Genomic DNA, 24,342 nt, shown 5'->3' on the forward strand with positions numbered 1-24,342 from the left:
AGTGAACATGGACAATAAGCAGTACAGACAAGAAGTGAATAGATACTTTTGAAATGCGGTGCTACAGAGAGCTGTTGAAGATTAAACCGTGGAAACTCCAGGTTGGAATATTAACAATGTAAGGAAAAGATAGGTTGCTGTATACCATGAAGATGACATGTGAAGTTGCTAACAGGCACAGTTAAGACACTTAATGTGACCTTTGGGCCACAGCCTTTACCAGAAAAAGAAACACACACACATTCATTCACACAAGCAATGATCGCCATCTTCACACCTTGTCATTCTGGTCCAAGCTGGCAGCCATGTGTGTGTGAGGTGTACTTGCTTGTGTGAATGAATGTGCACATGTATCTCTTTCTGACTAAGGCTGTGTCTGAAAGCTGACGTGTAACTGTCTTTTAATTGTCCCTGTCTGCAACTTAACAGATCCTTTTTATGGTAAGTAGTAATCTATCTTTTCTCTACATTGTTAATGTTGAAGATTAGATGACTAGCTCAAATAATAACTGTATTGGATAAAGGAAAAAAGAAATTTTTGGCAAAACTTCATTAAAAAAGGGTTTGCTTGATAAAATGCATGATGAGGCATCAAGGAAACCTCAACTTAATGATTGAAGGAAATGAAGCAGCTAAAAATTGTGGAGGGAGACCAAGGCTTGAATGTAGTAAGCAGGTTCAAATGGTTGCAGGTTGCAGTAGTTATGCAGAGATGAGAAAACTTTCACAGGATGGGCTAGTGTGGAGATGTGCATCAAACCATTCTTCAAACTGAGGACGACTATGATGATGACAACAACAACAACAAAAACAACAGCAGCAACAACGCCACAGACCTAGCTTCTTTCTTAGCTCATATTTACTAAGATTCAGTCCCACAGCAAATACTCTCTTATGGCTGGCAAAGCAGCACAGATCGGTCCAGTTTGCAAAAAAGGGTAATGTATTGGTTGCACAGAATTATGGATCATAGAATGTTACAGGCATTTTTGGGTGTACTCCATGTTTGATCTCTCACCTGATGGCATGAGTGTGCCAGCTTTACCTTACAAGTAATTTGTGGTTGCCTTTCTTGGACTTAATTGCTTGAGAGGACCTGCTACACAGTGCCATTAAACTGTGCCTTGTGACTTCTCCTTTTGAAGTTGGGGCAGATGTTGAAAGAGAGCTCTGATCTATTTCAGTTTGCAGTAACTCTTCTGTATTATAACGGCAAAGTTTCTGCTGTATATTTACTTTACAATTGCAGGCAATGGAGATGGTTCATAACTTGTAATTCACTGTAGATCATAGTATGTATGTAATACTTTGGGATTAGAGCATGAATGACAGTTCTCATCACGAGTCTTCACTTCTTCCATCATTCACTTTCTTGCCAGCACCACTTTTCTCCTCGAATTGTAAGGCATCGCCAAGTCGTTACGCCAAAGCACTGGTGCGGCTCATAATTAGAGGTTCTGAGGTGGAGTCACCCCTAAATATATATAAAAATAAATAACTTATTACAGAATTTAAAGTTTTAGAACACGTTTCCCATTATTTGCAGACAGGCTTAAATAATACGTTTTTGCAACTGTTGATATGTGAAATCAAGCAATGTTTTTCAAACAGGTAGTAGCCACTCTTAAGGCTGCACTTGGAATTGCCGCTAGCTCTATACAGGAGACAGGTTTGGGGCATGGCTTCCTCAGAGTACAGCTCTTATGGGCATCCTGAAGACTGGTGATTCAGCCTAAGGGTGTCTTACCGACGTGCACAGTTTTAGCCCCCCCCCCCCCCCCCAACCTCATGAATGATTTGAGGAGAAGCACATGAATTATAATTTAAACATTAAAAACAGTCTTGATTGCAACTTTTTATTTTTATTGGGGTGACCGGTTTCAATTCTATTTAAGAACCATCTTCAGACTCCAGAACGGTGGGTGGAATAACTTATTCCATCATCAAGGGTTGGCGCAATTTGCCCCATGAAGTCCACCCACCATTCTGGAGTCTGAAGATGGTTCTTAAATAGAATCGAAACCAGTCACTCCAATAAAAATAAAAAGTTGTGATCAAGACTGTTTTTAATCTTGAAATTTTAATTTTAAAGATTGCTGATAATGTTTTCAAAAATTTTACATGAAATATACCCCGTATGTGAAAATTCCCTGTTTTACTTTAGTTTCCTAGCTTGCTGACTGCAGTAACATGCATTACTAGCAATTTTCTTTTTGTGAGTGTGTTACACATGAATTTAGTGAGTTTTATGTTCTTGCAAATAACAGCAACATATCACAAGTTCAAACACAACACAGTATGAATTCAGAATCCAGTTTATTAGGTAAAATTATGGAACATATGGTTAGTATGAAAGTGAAGGAATTTGGTCTACCCAGACCCGATGTAAACTTGAATCAAGAACAGAAATGTGTAAATCCAGACAGGGTGTACACACAATTTTAACAGAGCAATGTATGATGCAGATGGGTGGTTGTGTGCATTGTATCACTTAAAATTCATATTTGTGTAATACATAGTCAACGACCTGGCCGCTGTGGTAACACCAGTTCCCGTCAGATCACCGAAGTTAAATGCTGTCGAGCTGGGCTAGCACTTGTATGTGTGACCATCCTGTCTGCCAAGAGCTGTTGGCAAGCAGGGTGCACTCAGCCCTTGTGAGGCAAACTGAGGATCTACTTGATTGAGAAGTAGCAGCTCCAGTCTTGTAAACAGACATACGGCCTGGAGAGTGGTGTCCTGACCGCGTGCCCCTCCATATCCGCATCCAGTGACACCTGTGGGCTGAGGATGACATGGTGGCTGGTCAGTACCATTGGGCCTTGCAAGACCTGTTTGGCTGGAGTTTAGTTTTAGTAATACATAAGTGTAGATATGGCGTGTAAATTACCATGGCAGTTGCTCGGTTGCTCATGTCAGTCAATCACCGCATAAGGCCTGTGACATCATGGAAACGTCAATGATTTGTCATGCAAACTCAAACACTATGGTTCGAGTGCACAAAACATAAAATCTGTGAAGTTTAGAAATAAAAATACCAAAAATATTAAGCTTGCAACAAAGCTAACATACGCTGTATTAAAGATCTCTCCAGAACACGTCTTTTAATACTATTTGTGGTGGTAAACTGTTGGGAAATGTGACGTTGGAGGATGAATAAGCTCCATGTATCCTAGGCATAGGGACTTTATCTTGATGTTAGTTCGTAGTTGATTATGAAATGGAAACAAGATGCAGTATCTAAACATTTGGCTAGTACGTATTATTGCCCCTCCGAACCCCCCCCCCCCCCCCCCCCCCCCCCCCCCCCCCACTCCTGCATGCTTGGTTGTGGCGACAGACTAATCTTTAGTGTAGCCCTAGGTGTAGGTTAATTGCAGCATTCCCTAGTACGGAAACCACAAGCCATACCTGCCAAAGCATAAGCACACATTCGCCATCAGCCCTTGTTGAGGTGACCGAGCGAGGTGGCGCAGTGGTTAGACACTGGACTCGCATTCAGGAGGACGACGGTTCAATCCCGCGTCCGGCCATCCTGATTTAGGTTTTCCGCGATTTCCCTAACTCGCTCCAGGCAAATGCCGGGATTGTTCCTTTCAAAGGGCACGGCCGACTTCCTTCCCCATCCTTCCCTAATCTGATGAGACCGATGACCTCGCTGTCTGGTCTCCTTCCCCCAACAAACCAACCTTGTTGAGGTGACTTCCTTTTGCATCTATCTGCACATATGACACAAGGACGTGCACCATGGGATGTTCCAGACTTAATAACTACCTAAACTACATTTTCAGTTTCCATAAACATTTTTGTCAACCTAAGTAGATGAAAGTAGAATATGTTATTTCATAGCATAAACATGTCACACCCCAACAAATTACATTGTTTGTATGTATCAGGCTCCTAGAGCATATTCTAAGGTCAAACATTAAGACATTTATGGAAGAAACAAGCTCTTCTCAAAGAATCAATATAAATTAAGTAGAAAAACATTTGCGTGAAACACAGTATTCACACACAAGATCTTGCAAAAAACAGATACAGGTGACCAGGTAAATTGTGACTTCCTTTATTTCCGTAATATGGTTGATCCTGTGCCACATCGTTGACTGCTAACCAAGATCAAATCTTACAGAGTATCATCACAAGTACGTGAATGGCTCAAGGAATATTCGACTAATAGAATCCAGTTTGTCATATAGGACGACAAATGTTCCATAGAATCAAATGTAATAGTGAGTGTGCCCCGAGGAAGTGTAATAGTACCATTAATATTTTCAGCATGCATAAATAATTTGTCAGATAGGTTGAGCAACACAATTTTGAGTTGCACAACTGCTGTGTTGAAGAATCAAATGACTTACTACCTCATTCCTCAATCTAATACTGGCAGGCTACAAATCATTTTTCAAAGAGAATATTTTAAAAGCAACTCACACATTTGTTTCCTCTTAGAAAACAATTTTTAGTGTTTATCTTTCTTTCAGTAGCAGTAAGAAGAAAATTACTTTGAAATTCTCAGTTTTTATTTTGTTGCAGCTCTGTAACAGGTAGTTCTGTTGAACGACTAGAAAATTCATCTCTACCAAGCCTGACACGACGATGGCACACACTACCTGGTCTTCGTGAAGGTCTGTTGTCTGCCTTAACTGCAGCTGTGCAGAGCCTTACTGAAGCGACACGAGTTCTTGTAGAGCAATACCCTTTGAGGTTAGTAGAGTATATTGTCTTGAAAACAGAATGAATGGTGATTAGTAATATGTTGCACAATTTGAAGAGACTGTCCTGGATGCTTCTTTGTGGCCTCAAGCAAAACAGTCTCCTAAATAAAATAAATAATTTTACTCATCATGGTGCATATGCCAGTAGTTGATTGTAGATTTTGTATAGTTATTGTCTGTTATTAATGTGACCTTTTAAGCATACATATTTTAAACTAATCTGCAACACAGCATTTAAGGTTTATTATTAAATTGAATAAAATTTATGATTCAAGTAGTTGATAAAATTAAAAAAAAATTGAAACACTAAATCATCAAAGTATTCAGGACAACTTATGAACATCTCTATGGTTAACTACACTTTTTTTTAAACAAAGTGCAAAAGTTGAGAACATGTCCATGTATAAATCAGTATTTCAATTACAAAAATAAACTATCGTAACTATAAGCAAACACAAAATTTTCTTGAGCTTCCAGCCACGTCAAGTGGTTAAGTATCCATGAGCATTCTGAGGAGTACTCCTTGGCCATTGTCAACTGGTGACTGTCATAAAGTTACTGATTCCATTACAGCCAAGCCATTGCCCGTGTTGTCACTCATGCTTAGTCCATTTCCATGAGAGGTAATATTTTCAATGCGCACCTGCTATATCTGATGGCTGGGTCCCTAGGCTTGTTAATCTGTAAGCTGCCATCCTTATTAAGAGTGGTGTCACATATTTTTATCTATATTGCTTCTTTTATTGCATTATCCCAGAAATGGTTTGTTCATCTGTGAACTATTTTGACAAACACTCGCACATTCACACAAGCACAAATCACACACCCAAGACCGTTGTCTCTGGCCACTGTGGCCGGGCCTTGTACAGCAACTGCAGATGGTGGGAGTTATGTGAAAGCTGGGATGGGGAGGGGAAGAGATAGCAGGGTAGGGGTGGAGGAAAGCATAGTGCTGCTTGCAAGATCAGGCAGGGGCATAGGGGGGACAGGGTAGGGCTGCTAGGTGCTGTCATGATGTTTGAGGGGTTGGATGGAAAGGGGGGGGGGGAGGAGAGTGGTGAAGGAGAGAAGTATAGGAGGAGAAAAAGAATAGTAGATATGTTGGTGGAACAGAAGGCTGTATTGTGCAGGAGTGGGAGAAGGGAAGGGGGTAGGTGGGCAAAGGACAGGAACTAGCAAAGGTTGAGGTCAGGGGGATTACAGGAATGTAGGAGATATTGCATGGAGGATTCCCACCTGTGCAGTTTGGCAAAGCTGGTGTTGATAGGAAGGTTCCAAGCAGTAAAGTCTGTGAAGCAGCCATTGAAGCAAAGTGTGTTATGTTTGGCAGCTTTTTCAGCAACGAGTGATCCAACTGCCTCTTGGGCACTGTTTGTTGGTGAGCAATCATGCGGACAGACAAATTGTTGATTATCATGATCAAATAGAAAGCAGCACAGTGGCTGCAGCTTAGTTTGTAGGTCTTATGACTGCTTTCACCAGTAGCTGTGCCTTTGATGGGATGAGTGATGCCTGTGACTTTATAATTCTACCTGCCAACAAGGGCTCCACAACTGTGGGTTTGAACCATAGGTATTGCAGGTGGAGGGACTCCACCAGCTGTCAGATTTGTCCACCTACAAACCCTGCCACAGGGACCCCATTTCAGATATCCAACAGGATCTCCAGTCTCACTCATCAAATCCATAGAGCCATCTCAGAACCTCTCCCCAGAGTATCTCTCTATCCTCACACATACCACACCCTCCACTCCTACCTTCTGTATGTTTCCTGAAGTCCATATACCCAACCACCCAGGATGCCTCATTGTGGTTGGTAACTATGCAGCCCCATCTCCCTCCTACACTTGAGAATCTCTGCTCTTCTGGGCTAACACTTACCCATAATGTTGTTGTTGTATCCGGATCCTGCTCCAGCTACTGCCGGGTCTGGATGCTGACGAGTCCTCTCCATTTGGCTTGGTCCGCCCATCACTTTTCTTCTTCCATTTGCTGCCAGGTCACACCTCTCCTTTTCACAGATATTCTCACTCTCGTGTTCCACCATGTTCTTGGGTGCCCTCTAGGTCTTTTTCCATCCACCTTTAGTTCTTCCATATTGCTTTCAAAACACAGACAAGCCTCGGAATGAATGCCCATAATGTACCCTCCTATATAAAAGGTATCAACCAATTCTTTTACTGACTGTACATAGTTCCAGTTCCAATTCCTTTACCACAGAGTGCCCTGCTCATCACTATTGATGCCAACCTCCCTCTTCACTAACATCCCTAATGCCCATGGTCATGCTGCTATTGAACAGTACCTTTCCCAACACTCGACTACCTCCAGATCTACAACCTCCTTCCTTGTCACCATGACCAACCGTCAATTACTTCAGCTTTGAATGCATAATTTAGAAACAGATCAGCGGTTCAGTGATGGGCAACCATATGGCACCATCCTGTGCTAACCTATTCTTGGCCCGTCTAGAGGTATCCTTCGTAACCACTCAGAACCCCACAGCCCTTACCTGATTCAGATTCATTGACGACACGTTCATACATGGATTGAGGGTGAGGACCACGGGCATTTATTCAATATGCGCTAGCTGTGCACTGCAAGCCTTTTCAAAATTTTTCCCATATTACTAATACTTCTATTCTTGAAATCTGTGGAAAGTATTTAGAAGAGGAACATGGAACAAACAGCAATGCATTCTGCTGTTACTGAACATGAGTTTGACTGCCGCAATCTGTGACAGAAAATGAGCTCAGACACATGCTCTGTGTGCTGCTGGGTGACAGCCCTCTTCTGATCTGACTCGGGGAACTGAGGGAATGTTGTCCACCAGCAGCTAAGCTGAGCTTTGTGGAGGGGGAAGCATTCTGTGGCATGGCTGATTGTTTAGGAATTGTGGGCAGGAGGGGAGGGATGGGAGGGAGTGTGCCCACTTAGTTTTCAGGAGGGGGCTGCAACTTGTCACTGATGTGTGGGGAAGGCACCTCGCTGCTCAGAAGTTCTCGTGCTTCAGGCTGGATCCCTGAAAGCGCCATCACTTATACGAGTGCGTTACCGTGCCGTATCGTTATAGCCTTTGCACCGCTTAACAGCGTTGGTATATCCGCCATTTCGGCGCTGGTGCCTTAGTAGTTATTACCCCAGATTAAACCTCTACTGGCAATGACGCTTTCACACATCAGTGTTGTGTGTTCAGAAACGTTCCCAATGTTGTTTTCATTTTTTATTTCTTTAACTGTAAATGTTTGTAATAACCTAAAATATGGTGTAGGATTTTGTTTCCAACTTTGTGATGTTTTTTAGGGGTTTTGTTCCAAGTTCAGAACTGACAATTGAGGTAAATGTAACTAAGAAACACTTGCTAGGAAACCAGTTTCCATGAGAACTGTTTAAGAATAAATGGAAGGAGTTACAAAAGGTAGGCTGAAGCACAATTACCTAAAGTAGTTTCTGAGCATAAGGGCAAACAAGAACATTACACTAGACATTTTTCTATTTCACAGTATGGAAGTGTTGATTGGTTGACGGGTTATCCCGATTCAAATAAACTTTTCTGTTGGCCATGTTTCTGTTTTCCAGAGCAATATTGGCGATGAATAAATATGGGTTTTCAGATGTAAATCAACTGTCAGTTGGGCAACAAAGGCATTCGAAATCCCAAAATCTCTGTCACTTCTGCATTTAAAAATGTTTGGGAAGGACAGAGTTGACATCTTGCTAAATGAGCAGCACTGAAGTGATATTAGGCAGCACATCAAACAAGTTAAAAGGAACAGGGAAAATTTGAAAAGACTCATTGATGCAATGTGTTATATAACAAAATAAGAGCTCCCATTTTGAGGACATGAGTTGGATGCTACTATTAACAAAGTAAATTACATGGAATTACTAAGTATTTTGAAAAACTATAACCCTTGTTAGAGGCACACTAGAGTATATCTACAGTATTTCAAGGAACTTTCACAACCATACAAAATGAAATTATTGAAGCTATTTCTGAGGTAGTTAAGGAATCACTGAAACAAGAAATAAAATTGCTTGGCGAAACTTCTGACATATTGTGTAAATTGCAATTGTCAGTAATTCTGCGTTATGTTCATAAAGATAGTGTGAATGAAAAATTCTTTAGTTTTACTGATGATAGAGCAGGCAGAACCACTAATGATTTGTTTGCTCAAGATGAACACACAGTTGATGAATTTGCCATTGCAGAGACGTTGGTTAACCAGACATTTAGTGGAGCTTCAGTACTGAGTAAGAGCCTGCAGAGTAAGGTTTTGTCAAGATATATGCCCCTGTATTGAATTTTGTTTCGCAATAAAGCATCTTTAACATTAAAGAATGTAAAATATTTTTGCAAATTATGAATGGTATTTCTTCATTTATTCTGTGTTGTGACAGAAGTTGCACATTACAGGAACTTGTTCAGAGAAAGTTTCCATCACTCACCTGTTAGATGGTACTTCTCATCCCGCTTGGTCTACACTATTGAAGAACACAAGTCAAATCCCTACAATTCTTTGACAGAGTTCCAAATAACAGTGATAACTGGAACAGTGATGCAGTGGTGATGTGTTAGTGTATTTTGGTTTTTCTGCACAATTTCCAGTCAGTCCTCTTGCTGGAAATATTTTGAAAGCTGTTCAGTTACACAGATGTGTTGTATAACATACCGCACATGAAAAACTATGATGTTGTGTATTGCAGCAAGAAGATTGAGAGGATTTTAGAACATTTGCAATTCGACAGGAAACACATTTTTGATATTTTTTTGGAAATCTGTGACTCAAAATCATGATACAATTTGTAAAAACAGAGTGAAGAGATTGCATTCAAATGACTCAGAAATGGGCATTTATCATTGTCTATATTTTGAAACAATTGATCGCAGTTGTGAGATAGACCAAAGGTTCTCTTTCTTCAATAATATGGGATTTTTCTCCTGCTTTACTCTCAGAATTATGCAACTTACAAGCTAAAATTTCTTGATCAACTTTCATGTGAACTGTCTTCAATTTGTGGACAATTCTTAGATAATATTGCTTTGAAAAAGGACCTTATTGTGCTGTACTGTTCACCCAAGTTCTTTTCAAAGAATGAGTATGAGGTACTTCCATTGGTATTAGTAAGAATGGCCCTTTTTCAGGGTTCAGTGAAGTATGTAAATTATCATATTTGATTTTGACAATTCCATGATATAAGGCTTCAGTGGAAAACCCTTCCTCCCCAATCAGGGAATTTCAATGTCAGGGAAATCAGAGAAATATCAGAGAAATTTGGAAAAAAAAGAAAAAACTGGTAAAATCTCATTTTTGTCTCAGTAGAGGAAATGGTTTGTTTACTGAGATGCCATGCATCGTTGCTGGCTGGGTGCAGCTGAGTACATGTGCCACTTCCCTACTCCCTCATTACTACTGCTTCTCCCCGTCCCACCATCCCCTCAGTTTGTAGTCAGTGCTGTCACCACTTTTTGCCACCAGCCTAGCAGCTGCCGATGAGAGGCAGGGAGGCATGAAGAGTGGTTTGTTTGGACCTGATTCTCAGAGACTGTAGACGCAGCAGCTGGAGATGGTGGTCATGGGTGCATGAGTTGTGAATGTGTGTGTGCTCTCGTTTTCTGACAAAAGCTATGGCTGAAAATTTTGTTGTGAGAGTGTGATTCTTTTCTACATGCCTGTCTGTGGCTCAGCAATCATCTTTACACTGAGCTGGTAGCTGCCATGATTACTTTTGATTCTCAGAGTATTTGAACAAGTTATCTGTTTCTTGAATTCATCACTGTGGTCTCATTTCATCAACATGCTATCTGTGACTTGTGAATAGCTGGCCACATGAGTAGACTTCCTCATATCATTTCTGCAGATATCTGTAATGGATCAGGCCTGCTGATCTGAAGCCATTCGGTTCCACTAATGTGCAGGCCCTGCCTGTCGGATCTGCTCATACCTATTTGCCCGCAGGCTGGGTCTGTTTAAATGTGTCGTAATAACTCAGTGGGTAATAACCGACAATAACGAATATATTAGAACCATCATTTTATTGGCAGTCACCTACAGTGTTGCTTTACACAATTCTTCCCCACCTTATACACTTCTTTCAAGCAACCTATTTTGAAATCAGTGAAGGTATTTTAAATATGTCTTGCAGCTCCAAAGAAATGCGAATTTTTGTCATCAAATTTTTGTTTTGTTGAATTAAAATAACATTAATGGTCTTAATGAAACATATATACCATTTGGCTTGCTATCTCCATCTAAAACCAGTTCATTACAAAAGATGATGTTAGCACTTAAGATTTTTTCTCACATCAGGAAACGCCATCTGCTTGCAAGTTTTTTTATTTTTGTTTATAGGTATGTCCTCATTTGCACTATTGTTTCTTGTACTGTAGCTGCAAAGGCAGGTTGTCAACTTTCGTCTTAATTTACTCTTGAAATCTCAAAATTTGTCATGGAAAAAATGCTAAAACTGGAAATTGGGGAAATATTAGCGAATTTCATTTGGGGAAATTTGTGGGAACCCTGCAGTCACAGGAAATACTGAATGACTTAAGTTTACTTACAAGCAAACCTGTATCAGTCTGAAGAACAAATCTGCATTATGATTAACAACTTGTGTATCATTCTACATTATGTATGGCTTCCTCAGTAATGATATTGTTATTTTCAAAATCAGCCAAGGTCTGTGACCATCCCGGTAATATAAATGTAAGTGTAGCTGACCCTGCTCTGGAGACCAGCTTGTTACCTCCAACAAGTCTGAAAGGTACTAACAAGGCTGCCTAAATGGTGCCAAAATTAGAAGGGTCTAAGACTGTAATGTTTTCAGTGTTTGTAATTTCCAGAAAAGTCATTCTTTAGCTCTCAAACATAAAAAAAACTCTGCAAACCACTACATCAGTGTTCAAAAGGTTGTAATTGCTTCTAAAAAATGTGATTTTGTCAACATAAATGACTAACGTGTTTGTACCCAATTTTCATTTCTCTGTATATTTTTACAGATGTGGAAAATACTGTCAAATGTGTAAACACTTTCGTGGTAATGTTACTGCAACAAATAGCTACTTGGGATGTATAAATCACTACTTTTAAATATATTTAAATGATGATGTGACTTACCATACGAAAGCGCTGGCAGGTCGATAGAAATATATTTTTCCCGCGTGGAATGTTTCCCTTTATTATATTGATATCACTACTTTTAAAAGTAGATGCCAGTTCTCAAAGTGTGTGTTTTGTAACTTCTTTTCAAAATGGTGTTGTTTCAGTATTCTTATTGACTAAATGAACTGAAAATTCTTTTGCAGTTCAGAAAACATATTTAAAAGGAAGCTTGCTGTACAATTTAATCACAGAGTGTGGGTAATAAATTTCAGAAAAGAAGCTAATATTAGATTTTCTTGTAAAATCATTTTTGTCAATGTTACTTCTAACACAAAAAAATAGCAACGTATTAGTTAACGACAACAAATCAGAAGTGAAATTACTAAACCATTTACAACAAGGCAATGAAGTAACAGGCACTGCAGGAGCAAGGAGAAGTAGCAGTATTGTTGCTAAGAATTCACCACATCTTTGCAGAGTCTGCAGCAGTGTTACAGGAGTCAACTACAGTGTGAGGGGCATCGTGGCAAGAACAGCTGAATACTACATCTTCAGAGTTTCTGATGTGCAAAACAATAGGTTACAGTAGAACCTGTGGTTACTGTCCATTCACAATAGCCACACAGGCTGATAGAGATCAGGTGGTGGTTCTTTAAATGGTCATTAAAAAGTGCAAAATATAAAAAAAAAAGACTTATTGTCCAGCACGTCGTTTGTTAAGCTAGTACGTTTATTACAGTTTGCTGTACTCGCTATGGTAGGTGATCACTGGGCAAAATGTATTCTTCCCTGTGAAAGTTTTGACCATTGCAGATGACTGTCACAAACAAAACACATTTTCAGTACTCTCCCCCTCAGCACCGCACTTCCCGTGAAAGTCTGTGTGCTTGTCCCCCCTCCTGCTCCTCAGTTTGGCACACTCACTCGATTCATTCATGAGATGCCACTGGTTAGGACACACACATTCTCATTCTTCTAGAACCTCACACTTTCTCCTCACTTGCTTCACCTTGTCCTCCTGAACCCAACAAGCTAACTTCCTTGATGTAGACCTTCTTCTCAAAAACTGATACATCAGTATGTCTTTCCATCTCAAACCTACCAAACATGATAAGTACCTCCATTTCAACAGCTGTGCCTCCTATTCCATACCATGAAGCCCCTTCCATCAGTCTAGCCATCCATGGCCATCGTATCTGTAGTGATGAGCAGTCCCTTTCCTAATATGCCAAGGGTCCCACTGTAGCCTTCACAGGCTGAAATTACCTTCCCTAGCTACCGAAACAGATCTCTCATGCCTTGTCCCTCCAGTCACCTACCAACTCCCGCATTTTCACTGCATAGCCACAAAGGAGCACTCCCCTTGTGACTCAGTTTGACCCAGGACTGGAGCAACTGCCAGGGTTTCTACTAACTCTCATCATGCCCCGAAATGCAGAACATCCTTCGCACCCTTCCCACAGTGCTATTCCACTGTCCACTGAATCTACACAATATTCTTCTGCATCATTACTCCATCCCTGCTCCCAACTGCTTGCATCATGGCTCACCTCCCTGTAACACACCTTGATGCAGGATACATTCCTCCACCATCACCTATGCAGTCCGGTCACAGGCATCGCCTATCCCATCAAAGGTAAGGCTACTTGTGAAAGCAGTCGTGATACACAAACTAAGCTGCAACCACTGTGCTGCTTTCTATGTGAGCATGACCTGTTCCACAACGTGTGCTACCTGGATCCGTCTTACCAACACCAGCTTTTCTGAAGTGCACAGGTAGGAATTCTTCTTGCAATATATACTACATTCCCATTCCCATTACCTTCCCCTCTCCCCATCCCTCGGCCTCCACCTTTGCTAGACCCTGTCCATCACCCAAGTTCTCCTTCCCTGCTCCCACTCCAGCACTAGAATACCTATCTTCCACCAGTGCACCCACTACTCTTTTTCTACTCTACTTCTGTACCTTCCTGCTCTTCCCCCTCCCACCCCCCTCCTCCACCCAATGTCCTGACTGCACCTACCCTGTCCCCACCACGTCCCTGCCGCTCTTACAGGCAGCATAGCACCTTTGGTACTCCCTGTCCATCACCCAGCTATCCGCGCTTCCCTCCTCCCACTCCAGCACAATACAGCCTTTGTTCAACCAGTGCGCGCACCACTCTTTTTCCACTCCTCTACTTCTGTGTCCCTTCCTGCTCTTCCCCCCCCCCCCCCTCCTCCACCCAATGTCCTTACTGCCTCCACCCAATGTCCTTACTGCACCTAGCAGTCCCTATACTGTCCCCACCATGTCCCTGCCTGCTCTCACTAGCAGCATTGCACCTTCCCCTATCTCTTCCCCTCAATGTACTTTGTATAATAGTCTTTATGTTGTGCCCATCTGCAACTCAATGTCTCCTCAATATTATTATTAGGCTTTTTAATTTCGGGTGAAAAATCCCACAATGATTGCATGGTTGTTATGACATCAACAGTCAGAGAGCTGTCTTTGAGATGCTGTTGATTTTAAGACATTTTCCACATTCCCCCACAGTATCTCATTAACATATCTAATTTTCTGAAATGGCTTTCACCAGTTTCAAGAGCTCAAGAATTCATATCTCTTATGGGTTACAGTATGGATGAATTGAGGTACAGAAAAAATATACTGAAAATTTCTGCCATGCAGTTCCATACAACGAAATTATGCCTGTGTCTATTGTGATTAGAAGAGGCCTCCATCATAGCTTTAAAACAAAAAACAAAATTATTTAAAATTTTTTTGGTCCACGCCTTTAGCCTGCAGCCTAGATGGACTGTGTGTAACCACCATTCTGGTGGAGTGTGTGAGGAAGCCAATATCACAGGTTATGGATTTATGGTCTCCTTCAGAGCATGCAACACAGCTAAACTCTTATACACATGGCTTACAGTATCATGTTGTGTTGGGTAGAGGAGGTGAGATCATCATGAATCAGGTGAATGTTGTTGAACAGAAGAGGAAGGTCAACAGTGAATCATAAAATACACTTTGAACTAGTTAATGTGAAACAGCTGTACCCTCTCACTTGTTTTTTTAATTTAAGACATTCATTTAGCTGACCTATTGGCTACTAATTGGTTTAAATTCTGTCTTCTGTGCATTTTCACCCACTGTCCTTTTTTTCCCCTTAACTTTGACTGTTCCTTCCTCAGTGCATGCACCTTACAATTAATGTAGTTTCTTTATTGCATGATCTGCAACATATATTGTGTCACAGTAAAATATTGTGCAGAGAAGGATTTTTACAACTAAGGCCTACGACACGTTTGGAGTTTCTGGCTGCTCTTCACCTTCCTTGCTCCTTCTTGTGAGAACTGGATTCTTATTACTTGAGCTAGTTTCTACTGAACTGCAGAAGTTTCTGATTACAGATCTATATTCTTCCCTCACACTTAATACCTTTAATTATTAACAACCTCAACCTTCTTTTGGATACACCAGCTCATAGTGTGAAACATAACTCTGTCTCTGCTTCTCTTTCCCTGTGTTCTTTCAAGGCCGCAGATATTTGTATGTAGCACTTTCTTCCTCTTCCTCACCCAGATCACCCTCGAAACACATGCAGTTGTAATGTAGTAGAGGTCACAGCAGTTTGTGATGCATAGAAAAGCTATGGCAGAGTCCGTGCCCTCTGAGTTTCACTGAGCAGGATGATGCACTGGTTGACATGGTGGACTCTCATTCAGGAGGACAATGGTACAAATTCCCATCTGGCTATCCAAATTTAGGTTTTCCATGACATTCCTGAATTGCTGCAGGCAAGTGCCAGCATGGTTCCTTTGTAAAGGGCACAGCTGATTTCCTTCCCCATCCTTTTGTAGTTTGAGCTTGTGGCCTGTCTCTAATGACCTTGCTGTCAGTGGATCACTATGCTCTAATCTTCCTTCTTCCTTCCTGTGTGTTTCCTGTTGGAGTGCAGAATATGCACAGAGTGCTTTCACACCTAGATTTAGTATAATTTACATGCTGTGACCATCTAAACTTGTCTGTATAAGGTCCTAGATATTTAACTCACCCTCTGTAGGTTACTTAGTAGGCAACCAAGTGTTAACAGATTCACTCACTGTGGTTTTGCATCATAGGTCGATGCTTACTGCTGACTTAACAGCCATTGTCACAAAATGTTCCAGCTCTAGCCCGTGCTGAAAGTCATGTATTGTTTCATCCAAGTTATTTTTAACCTCCTTCAATGATTCATCAGCACCATAATTACATAAATCGTTAGCATATTCCAGTATTCTAGTTCTTTCTGATAAGGTGTTTCTGATAAGGTGCTTCGAAGGTACAAATGTTAAAACAGAAAAGATGATGAGAGCCAGTTCCTATTCTGGTTCCACACTCGTCATCCTCAGTCTGATAACACCTCTGTTCATAAACATTACTAACCTCATTTCTAGTAACAGAAACTTTAGGCTGCAGATGAAATTTTACAGTGACTAACTCTTTCAAAAGTGAATTCGGGTATTTTGTGCAGGCTGACACATTTTGCAAATCATATATGGCTGTGACACTGTTTTGGCATAGTATGACATTGTAACAGAGGGATCTACAGTGCACCTCATACACATAATGCATACAGCCACCACGAGTGTAATGGAAATGAAGATGCTAAGGTGGACAGCAGGCCTCACTAAGTGAGATCACATTTCTAATGACAGCATTAGGAAACAGTTTAGTGTTGCACCGATCCAAGACAAGATGCGTGAGAGTCGCCTTTGATGGTTTGGGCATGTTTTACGGGTCGGTGATGACCCTATTGCCAAGGCAGGATACACACTTGTAGTCATCGTCAGTAGACCCAAAGGACGACCTAAGTAACGTTGGGCTGATATAGTTCACAAAGACCTTAAATGCATGAACATCCATCCAGATGCAGCCCGTGATAGAGCGAAATGGAGACAACAGACTCATGTAACGGACCCCGCAGACACGCGGGACAAATGCTGAAGGAAAAGAAGGAGAAGATATAGCCACCACAAGTTTCTGACCAGCAAAAGTAATTTTAACTGACAGAGTTGGAAAATATTTAACTTTTAATTTCTTGAATCCTTTTTGATAATAACGTGTACATGAACAGCACTACCTCTGAATTACTTCCTCTGCAAGTTCATTATCTCTTTTTGTATCGGTAACCACAAATAATTGAGGGATATTGCCTTCCAAATGCCAACACTGGTCACCCCCTGTCCTGATACAAACTCAGTCTTCATGCAGCTTTCACAATTTTTGCGTATAGTGATAGTAATATCCTTAACTCCAGGTGTAAACTCATGAATTACTTTGCCTTCTCTTAAGGATTGCAATCGGGCAACATTATTCTCGGAATTGTGTGGTGTTTTGGATATACCTTCAGTGTATTCAAAGAATGGAACATAGCTTCTACTCTATATTGTTGGGAAATATGTGAATCCTGTGTATTTTTCATTTTGAATACTCTTTCAGCAAATTGCTTGTTGGATTCATTACCACTCCTTCAACAAGCTGAACTAATACCTACATTGATTTTCATTTCACTGTTACTGAGTCGTCTAGATCCTCTCAACTGTCAGTGTCTATTTTTGTTGTTTCTTCTTCAGTGTACATATATTATGACAGGCTTTAACCAGAGGATGTTCTGAGTATCTTCCTTCATCTGTTTTTATGTTTGTCATCTTCTAATGTCATTCATCATTCCAATTCTCTTCCTACCTCTCCCTCTCATACCTCCCCCATTCCCTCTATAATTCTTTGTTGCAGGCAGTCCCTGCACAGTATATGCCCCAGTGTAGATTTTTTCCTCTTTCTAATCACTTCCAATAATCTTCCTTGTTCCCCTATTTTCTTCATTACTTCTTAAGTCTATCAGTGTACTGCGTCTTTATCGTTCTTCTCTATAGCCACATTTCCAAAGTTTCTAAATATCTTTCTTCTTTTTACGTGTCCATGGTTCACTGCTGTAAAACACTACGTTCTAGGCATAACATTTAGGAAATCTTTTCCATAGTTCCATTGTAGTTCTTCTAGATGTTAGTAACTGGTTCATCTTTTCAAATGCTCTGTTTCACATAAATATCCTTCTCCTTATTTCTTCTGCACAGCTTCCATTCCACATAATTAAAGATTGTTCTATCTTTTTTTCCATTTAGGAGTATAACTGGAGCTTCCTCCTTGTTTATTCCGATCACTTTTTTCTTTCTTACATTTATCTTGATTCCATACTCCTTGCCTGCTATGCAGTACTCTTCAACATCTTCTGTAGCTCCTCTTGTTGTGAGTCCATCAGTACTGCTTCATTGTCCACATATTTTATAGCCTTTATCCTTCCTCTTCCAATTACAATGCCTCTTTCATCCTCCGTGCTTTGTCCCCCTGGTTTGCCAGACAAAAAATGTTCACATTCACTCAATAGAACAAAAGGAAAAAGAGTACATCTATTCAAATGTGTATTAGGTACAATGTAAGAATCTAATCAGTTTCGAAAGGCAATTTCTTCTTGAATAAAAAATAAACAGTACTGAAAAGAAAGTCTCTTATCAAGTATTGAAATAACAACAGTACTTATGGGAAGGCCGAAGGCCTGAACAAAAAAGTCATTTCATGTGGAAGAACAAATAAACATAAATATGGACTAATGCTCAAGATCTTTAGGAAGAAAACGACACTGGCTGACAATATCACTGATTGGTAAATACACAATACACTATACTAGCAAACGTTCAAGTCCTGGTGGTACATTCCACAGATAAAATATTGTACACTTAGACTCAGTATGTGTCAGTCCGGTTTCAAGTCTCCAACATGATGAAACTCAGTCAAGTCTGGGATAGAAACAAAGACAAGAACTCTTGCAAGTACATTAACTGATCAGTGATACAAAACATGGCATCTTCTTTGGGGCAGCTCCAAAGTGAGTTCTTGATTGATGGAATGTGTCTACATTTGGCACCTGGCTGAGGAAGCAGAGTGAACTGTTTGCCATGCCCCGAGTTCCAACCTAAATACAGTCTGGGCACCATGATACTTTCAGTCAAGTGTCCTGTGGAAGAGAATAGGTTCATGGGACCAGCGACCTCATCACTGCCTGGGATGCTGTGTGGTGGTCAGGCAGGTTGTGGCAGGCTTGTGTCTGTCTGTGGGAAGGTTGAATTTATGAATTATACGACCACTTCCCTCAGATTTATTGTTGGTTGCAGGCTGGGTAGTTGCAAGGCCTGTCCTTCGACAACTGTGGAGAAGGCTGGATCCCAGCAGATGGTGTGTAAAGCTGCTGAGAGTCTGCCCATGTTGTTGGCCACAGATGGGAACAGCGACCGTCCAGCTGCATCTGGGATGTCCACTGGCTGTGACCATGAAGTTGGTGTGGGTGGACCCAGAATGGCAGGGCCAAAGAACAGGCTGCCTGTAGCCAGTTTGTAAGGAGACCATATGCCATGACAGACTGGACATAGAGAGTAGAAAACTCGGGGAGGAAATGCAGAGAAGAAGATGGAAGTATCAGTGTGTGGAAGCACTGGTGAGGAAAATTCTTCCTGTGAAAACACTCAAGATTATAATTGGTTGTGCAGTAGCCCTTGAGATTCAAAAGTATTGTGCAAAAGCATGAGGGATTAGATTTGTTGTGTGGAAGCACTTTGGACAAAATAGTGTTGTGTGGAAGCACTTTGGATAAAAATTTGTTGTGTGGAACCACCTGGGAGAGAAATAGGTTATGCAGAAGTGCTGAGAATAGACTGTTATTGTGCAAAAGCACTTGGCATAAATTTTGGTTGTGTGAAAGCATGTAGGCTACATTTGGATATTGAGTGTGTGAATGAGGTATGGGAAGAGAGGCACTGAAAAGAGCCAAAAGTGCATACGTGGAGTAGATAGGGGCTGAGCCAGGTGGGGGAGAGGAGGTTTAATGATAGAGGTGTTCTGGGAACGGTTAGAGGAAGAATGATAAGGGATGATCAATGTGGACAATGGTGCAGGTGCTGTGTGTTGAGAAGTAAACCGCAGCAGTGCAGGCCAGTGAGGGCAGAACTTGGTGGAGTGATGGGGATGGCAGGGTTAAAGAAACACACAAGAAAGCATCCAGTGTGGGCGCAAGAAGTGGGTAGAAGCGTAGTTTAACAAATACTTGATTACCAAAGGACATGGGAAATGATTGTAGAGGTTGCACAAGTGCCACAAAACCTTTCACCAACTTCACCAATCTGTTGTGTCCTCTTGATGTGGCAGGCAAGAAATGTTGATATAGATTTGGTAGAACAGGTATATTTAACAAGACAGACTACATCTGTTCCAACATGTCTTAAGTACAATGTAAGAATTCATCGCTGTATAAAGGCGCTTTCTTCTTGAATAAAGAGTAAACAATATTGAAAAGAAAGTCTCTTCTCAAGTATTGAGATAACAGCAATATTTATGGGTAGGCCGAAGGTCTGAACAAAACAGTCACATCTTATGGAAGTACGAATGAATGTAAGTATGGTCTAATGCTGAAGCATTTTCATGTGGGTGCACTTGGTGATTGGCTGTCTGTTGGAGTGGACTTCATGAACAGACAAGACGCCTGTGACTGGACATCGCTTCATCTGTGTATCAGAAATATTTTGTAAGTATTTGGTCATGGACTTCTAAAAAATTTTGCTATGACAATTGCAAGAACTCTGAAATATTTGTAACTTGTGCGGTCTTAGAAAAAAATCTGCATTGGACGAAGTGGTTGGCTGGGTCTTGTAGTATTTTCGCATGATGGTCACAAAGACTTTGGAACATTTTCAGCATGAAGCTTCTGAATAAGTTTTAGGTTAGGTGACTTAGTCTAAACTGGAGGTAATTTTGAGAGTGATCAACTCTTGGAATATTTTTAGTTAGCACTCACAGAAATTCATCTTAGAATTGTGCTGAAGCGACTTTAAGTGTTTTTCATGGATTTTTAAAGTTTAACCAAACACATGGTGCTAGTCAGCTTATTGAGGCCATCACACAGACAGGTATATTCTAATCTGAAACTATTGTGAGCAGTGTGAAGGGATATTTTAGTTTTCTACAATAACCTCAGTTTCTTAAAAATTTGAAACAGTGTGTGAAGTGAACATTATTTTACTTGCCTTCATATTTTAAACATGACTGATTTTATTTAAGGTTAATGTGACGGATGCATTGGTTAGTCCCTGCATGGTGATACAGCCAACAATTTAAAATCGAACCATGCATTAGAAGGCCCTAAAACCAGTGGTTTTTCTTACCTTTATTCAGTTTTTTTATCTGTGCAGATGCATGTGAGGATTTACGAATCGATCTTTGGTGGAAGCAACAGTGATTACCTTCATGATTAGATAATTAATACTCCAGTAGGGAACGACAAGAAGAGCAGTGAGAACATTCATTATCATTTTACAATCCCTAATATTCCTGAATGTGGCAGAGTCTTCCCCAGTCTTCCACCATTGCATGCTTGCTGGAGACAGTCACCACATCTGCTGCTCGGTGATGGTAATTGCCCAGTGCAAGTGTTTAAACTAACTTAATATTGTCTGAAGTATGTCTCAGAGTGAGAGAGAATAAATATACCTATTCAAAGGAACCCTGACAAGATCTAGTAATGCGGCAATTCAAACAGATGTCAATTCATTTTAATTGCAATGTCATTTGATTCAGAATGTTCCTAAGAAGACACCTTGGTCTCTTGCCTAGGTGTTCTAGTCATCCCTATACAAGTATTCCCTTATGGTATTTGTCGTCATTACTGCAGAATCACTCAAAATGGGCAACAGGATTCATGCTGTGAATGCAAGATCAGAAAAAGATTTGTGCTTGGATAATACTTAACCATTGTACTTTTTGCATGCTATTATGTAGATTCTGTTCTCAACAAGCTTCCAATACAAGTGGAAAATGTGGCTGATAACTTCCGGACTTTCATATCCAAGCTGAAAGTCTTTTGTTGTGGCACAATCATTTTGTTTCGTATAGATTTTTTCTCAGTATATTAGAGACTTTTGTGGTATTGCGTTACTTAGATACACATACTACTGAACATCTGTTTTTTTTCCATTTTTTATCATATGACATGTATGAATAAAATCTTATTGGATGTTAGCCCACATCGTAATGAAACAGTAAACAATTATAAGTTTTAACTGTCTTCCAGTGGATCATTTTAGAACAACTAAACTGGTAGCTTCTGGAGATAATCTTCGCTATATATACCGTCTCATTTCAGTTATTGAGTGACAAATTATGCTACGTTCAAATATGTCATTGAACTGTTCAGAGTTGAGATGCCTGTTGAAGGATTTCCTAGAACTCTTCGCTCTGCAGGCATTCACGAACTTTGATATGAATGTGGCAACATTCATATTGGCAAAACCAGGAGATGAATTAACACTGAGATATCAGAGCATGTACATTACTTATGATTGGGGTAACCTAACAAATCTTTAACAGTCAAACATCACGTGGAATGTGATCAGTATATCAGTTTTCAAGAAGCCTGTTTTCTTGCTTGAAGACCGTAAGTGCAACAGTGGAAAACAAGGGAGGCTATTGAAACAATTATATGCCCCAATATCACGAACAGGTAGGATGGCTACTAATTGTGGTCCCATTCCAGCAGGTTTGGGGGAGAGGGGATTGTATGTGTTCACCAGTTAGCAGTTCCATAAGACCTGGATTTCAGCTGTATAAAAAAGTGGTCACATGAGAACTTTCATGTGGCATGAATGTCTGGCTACAGGAAAGTGCTGCCGCTGGGTAGAAGGCAATCAATATAACTTGGGTCTACATCCACAAAGACGGTGCAGTAGAGAAGGGGAAGACGACAACACTTGTGGTGGAGGCTCTGTTGTGAATGACCCCATGATATGGGAGTTGCAGCCTGACAGCTGAAGCCTTTGCATAAACACACATCTTGTGTAGTAAGCTACAACTTGTTAGTCTGAAAATGGTCATTTTAACAGATTCTGTCAGTACAGCCAATAATTTGACAGTTATATAAGGGGGCATTCAAATGAAACCTGGTCACTAATGTAAAGTAATGGTAACGATTTTACTAAATCAAAAATGTAGTTATACCCAGTACACATACTCAAAAATAGTCGCCAAAACTATTGGCACATTTATCCCATTGCGACACTAGCTGGTCAATTCCATCCTTGAAGTAGCTAGGAGGCTGTTGTCAGATCCAGTCCTGGACCCAGTCACACACTTCGTTGTCCGTTGCGAATCGATGTCCCCGAGTAGCTTTGTTTTAGGGGTCCAAACACGTGAAAGTCACGCGGTGAAAGGTTGGGACTGCATGGTGGATGTTCCAGCATTTCCCACCAAAACTGCTGCAATGTCATCTTCACTGCATTGGCCATGTTTGGGCAGGCATTATCGTGCAGGAGGATAACGCCATTGGACAACATGCGTCGGCGTTTCGGCTTGATGGCTCATCTAAAGTTCTGTAAAGTGGATTGATAAAGCTGGGCATTGATGGTGGTTCCCCGTTCCAGGAACTTGACAAGCAGTGGGCTCTTGTGGTAAAAAAAGGAGGACATCATGATCTTACCTGTACTGGTGTGCACAGCCTTTGATTCTTTGGAGGTGATGAAGTGCGTACAAAATGGTGACACCATGTTTTGTTGCCTCCTCATTATAACATTGCAGATGACTCAAAGACAGTGCCAGTCAAGTATTGCACTGTTTGGGGTCAGTTGGTGGGCAACCCGCTGCGTACAGATTTTTTGGAAGTTCAAGTGTTGATGCATTATCATGGCGACTATCACACTAATACCCAGTAACTGATGGATCTCATCCACAGTGATTCTGTGGTTGTCCAAAACTAAAGCATTCACTTCCATAACCATTTCCAGTGTGATGGCATGATGAGCCTGTCCAGGACGAGCATCATCTTCCAGTGACTCACACCTCTCAACGAATTGTTTGTGCCATTCCACAACACTTGAATGACTCAGACTGTACTCACCATACATGGCCTTCATCCATCGATACATTTCATGTCCTCCCAACTCCCTCCACTGCCAAAAATCAACTCACTCCTCGTTGTTCCTGCTTACTCGCCTGCATGTTTGGTAGTGGACGATAACTTGTGTGACCACCTTCTCTTCGGTATGAAACCACACTGGCGCTACGCAACATCAAACAGTGCGCATGCGACAGTCTCTCTACCAATAGGTGGTGCCACCATACCCGCAGTTACATGGTGCAACCTTACGTGTAAGGCAAAGGTAGACATACAGACCAGGTTTCATTTGAATGAAACTCATAGATGTTAAAGTAAATAGTTCCTCACTAAAGTACAGAAAAATAATAGTCTCACAAATAAAGGATATTGACCAGGACTTCTAAAAAGCAATCTCATAAAGTAAAATACACCTAAAAAATATAGCATAGTGGACTACATCACTTACTTTGATAATGATCATGTATGATAAAAGAACGCATGTGATGTGAAAATTACGTGTCAGCCACCTGACAAGCTGTTCAGGAATATTACGTAAAGAATAAAATTTTCCCCTCCTTCCACA

At 40.8% G+C, this 24,342-nt stretch overlaps 1 protein-coding gene across 1 annotated transcript in view; it reads left to right on the forward strand.

Moving 5' to 3' along the window:
- The window catches only part of LOC124613306, a 106,076-nt gene that overhangs the window by 67,080 nt on the left and 14,654 nt on the right, over positions 1-24,342 (forward strand). Inside the window, exon 5 of the mRNA XM_047142001.1 lies at positions 4,537-4,707. Within this exon, the coding sequence (XP_046997957.1) occupies positions 4,537-4,707 (171 nt within the window). The remainder of the gene's footprint in view (positions 1-4,536; positions 4,708-24,342) is intronic.

This window comes from Schistocerca americana, chromosome 4 (assembly GCF_021461395.2).
Source record: "Schistocerca americana isolate TAMUIC-IGC-003095 chromosome 4, iqSchAmer2.1, whole genome shotgun sequence".
Lineage (NCBI taxonomy): Eukaryota > Metazoa > Arthropoda > Insecta > Orthoptera > Acrididae > Schistocerca > Schistocerca americana.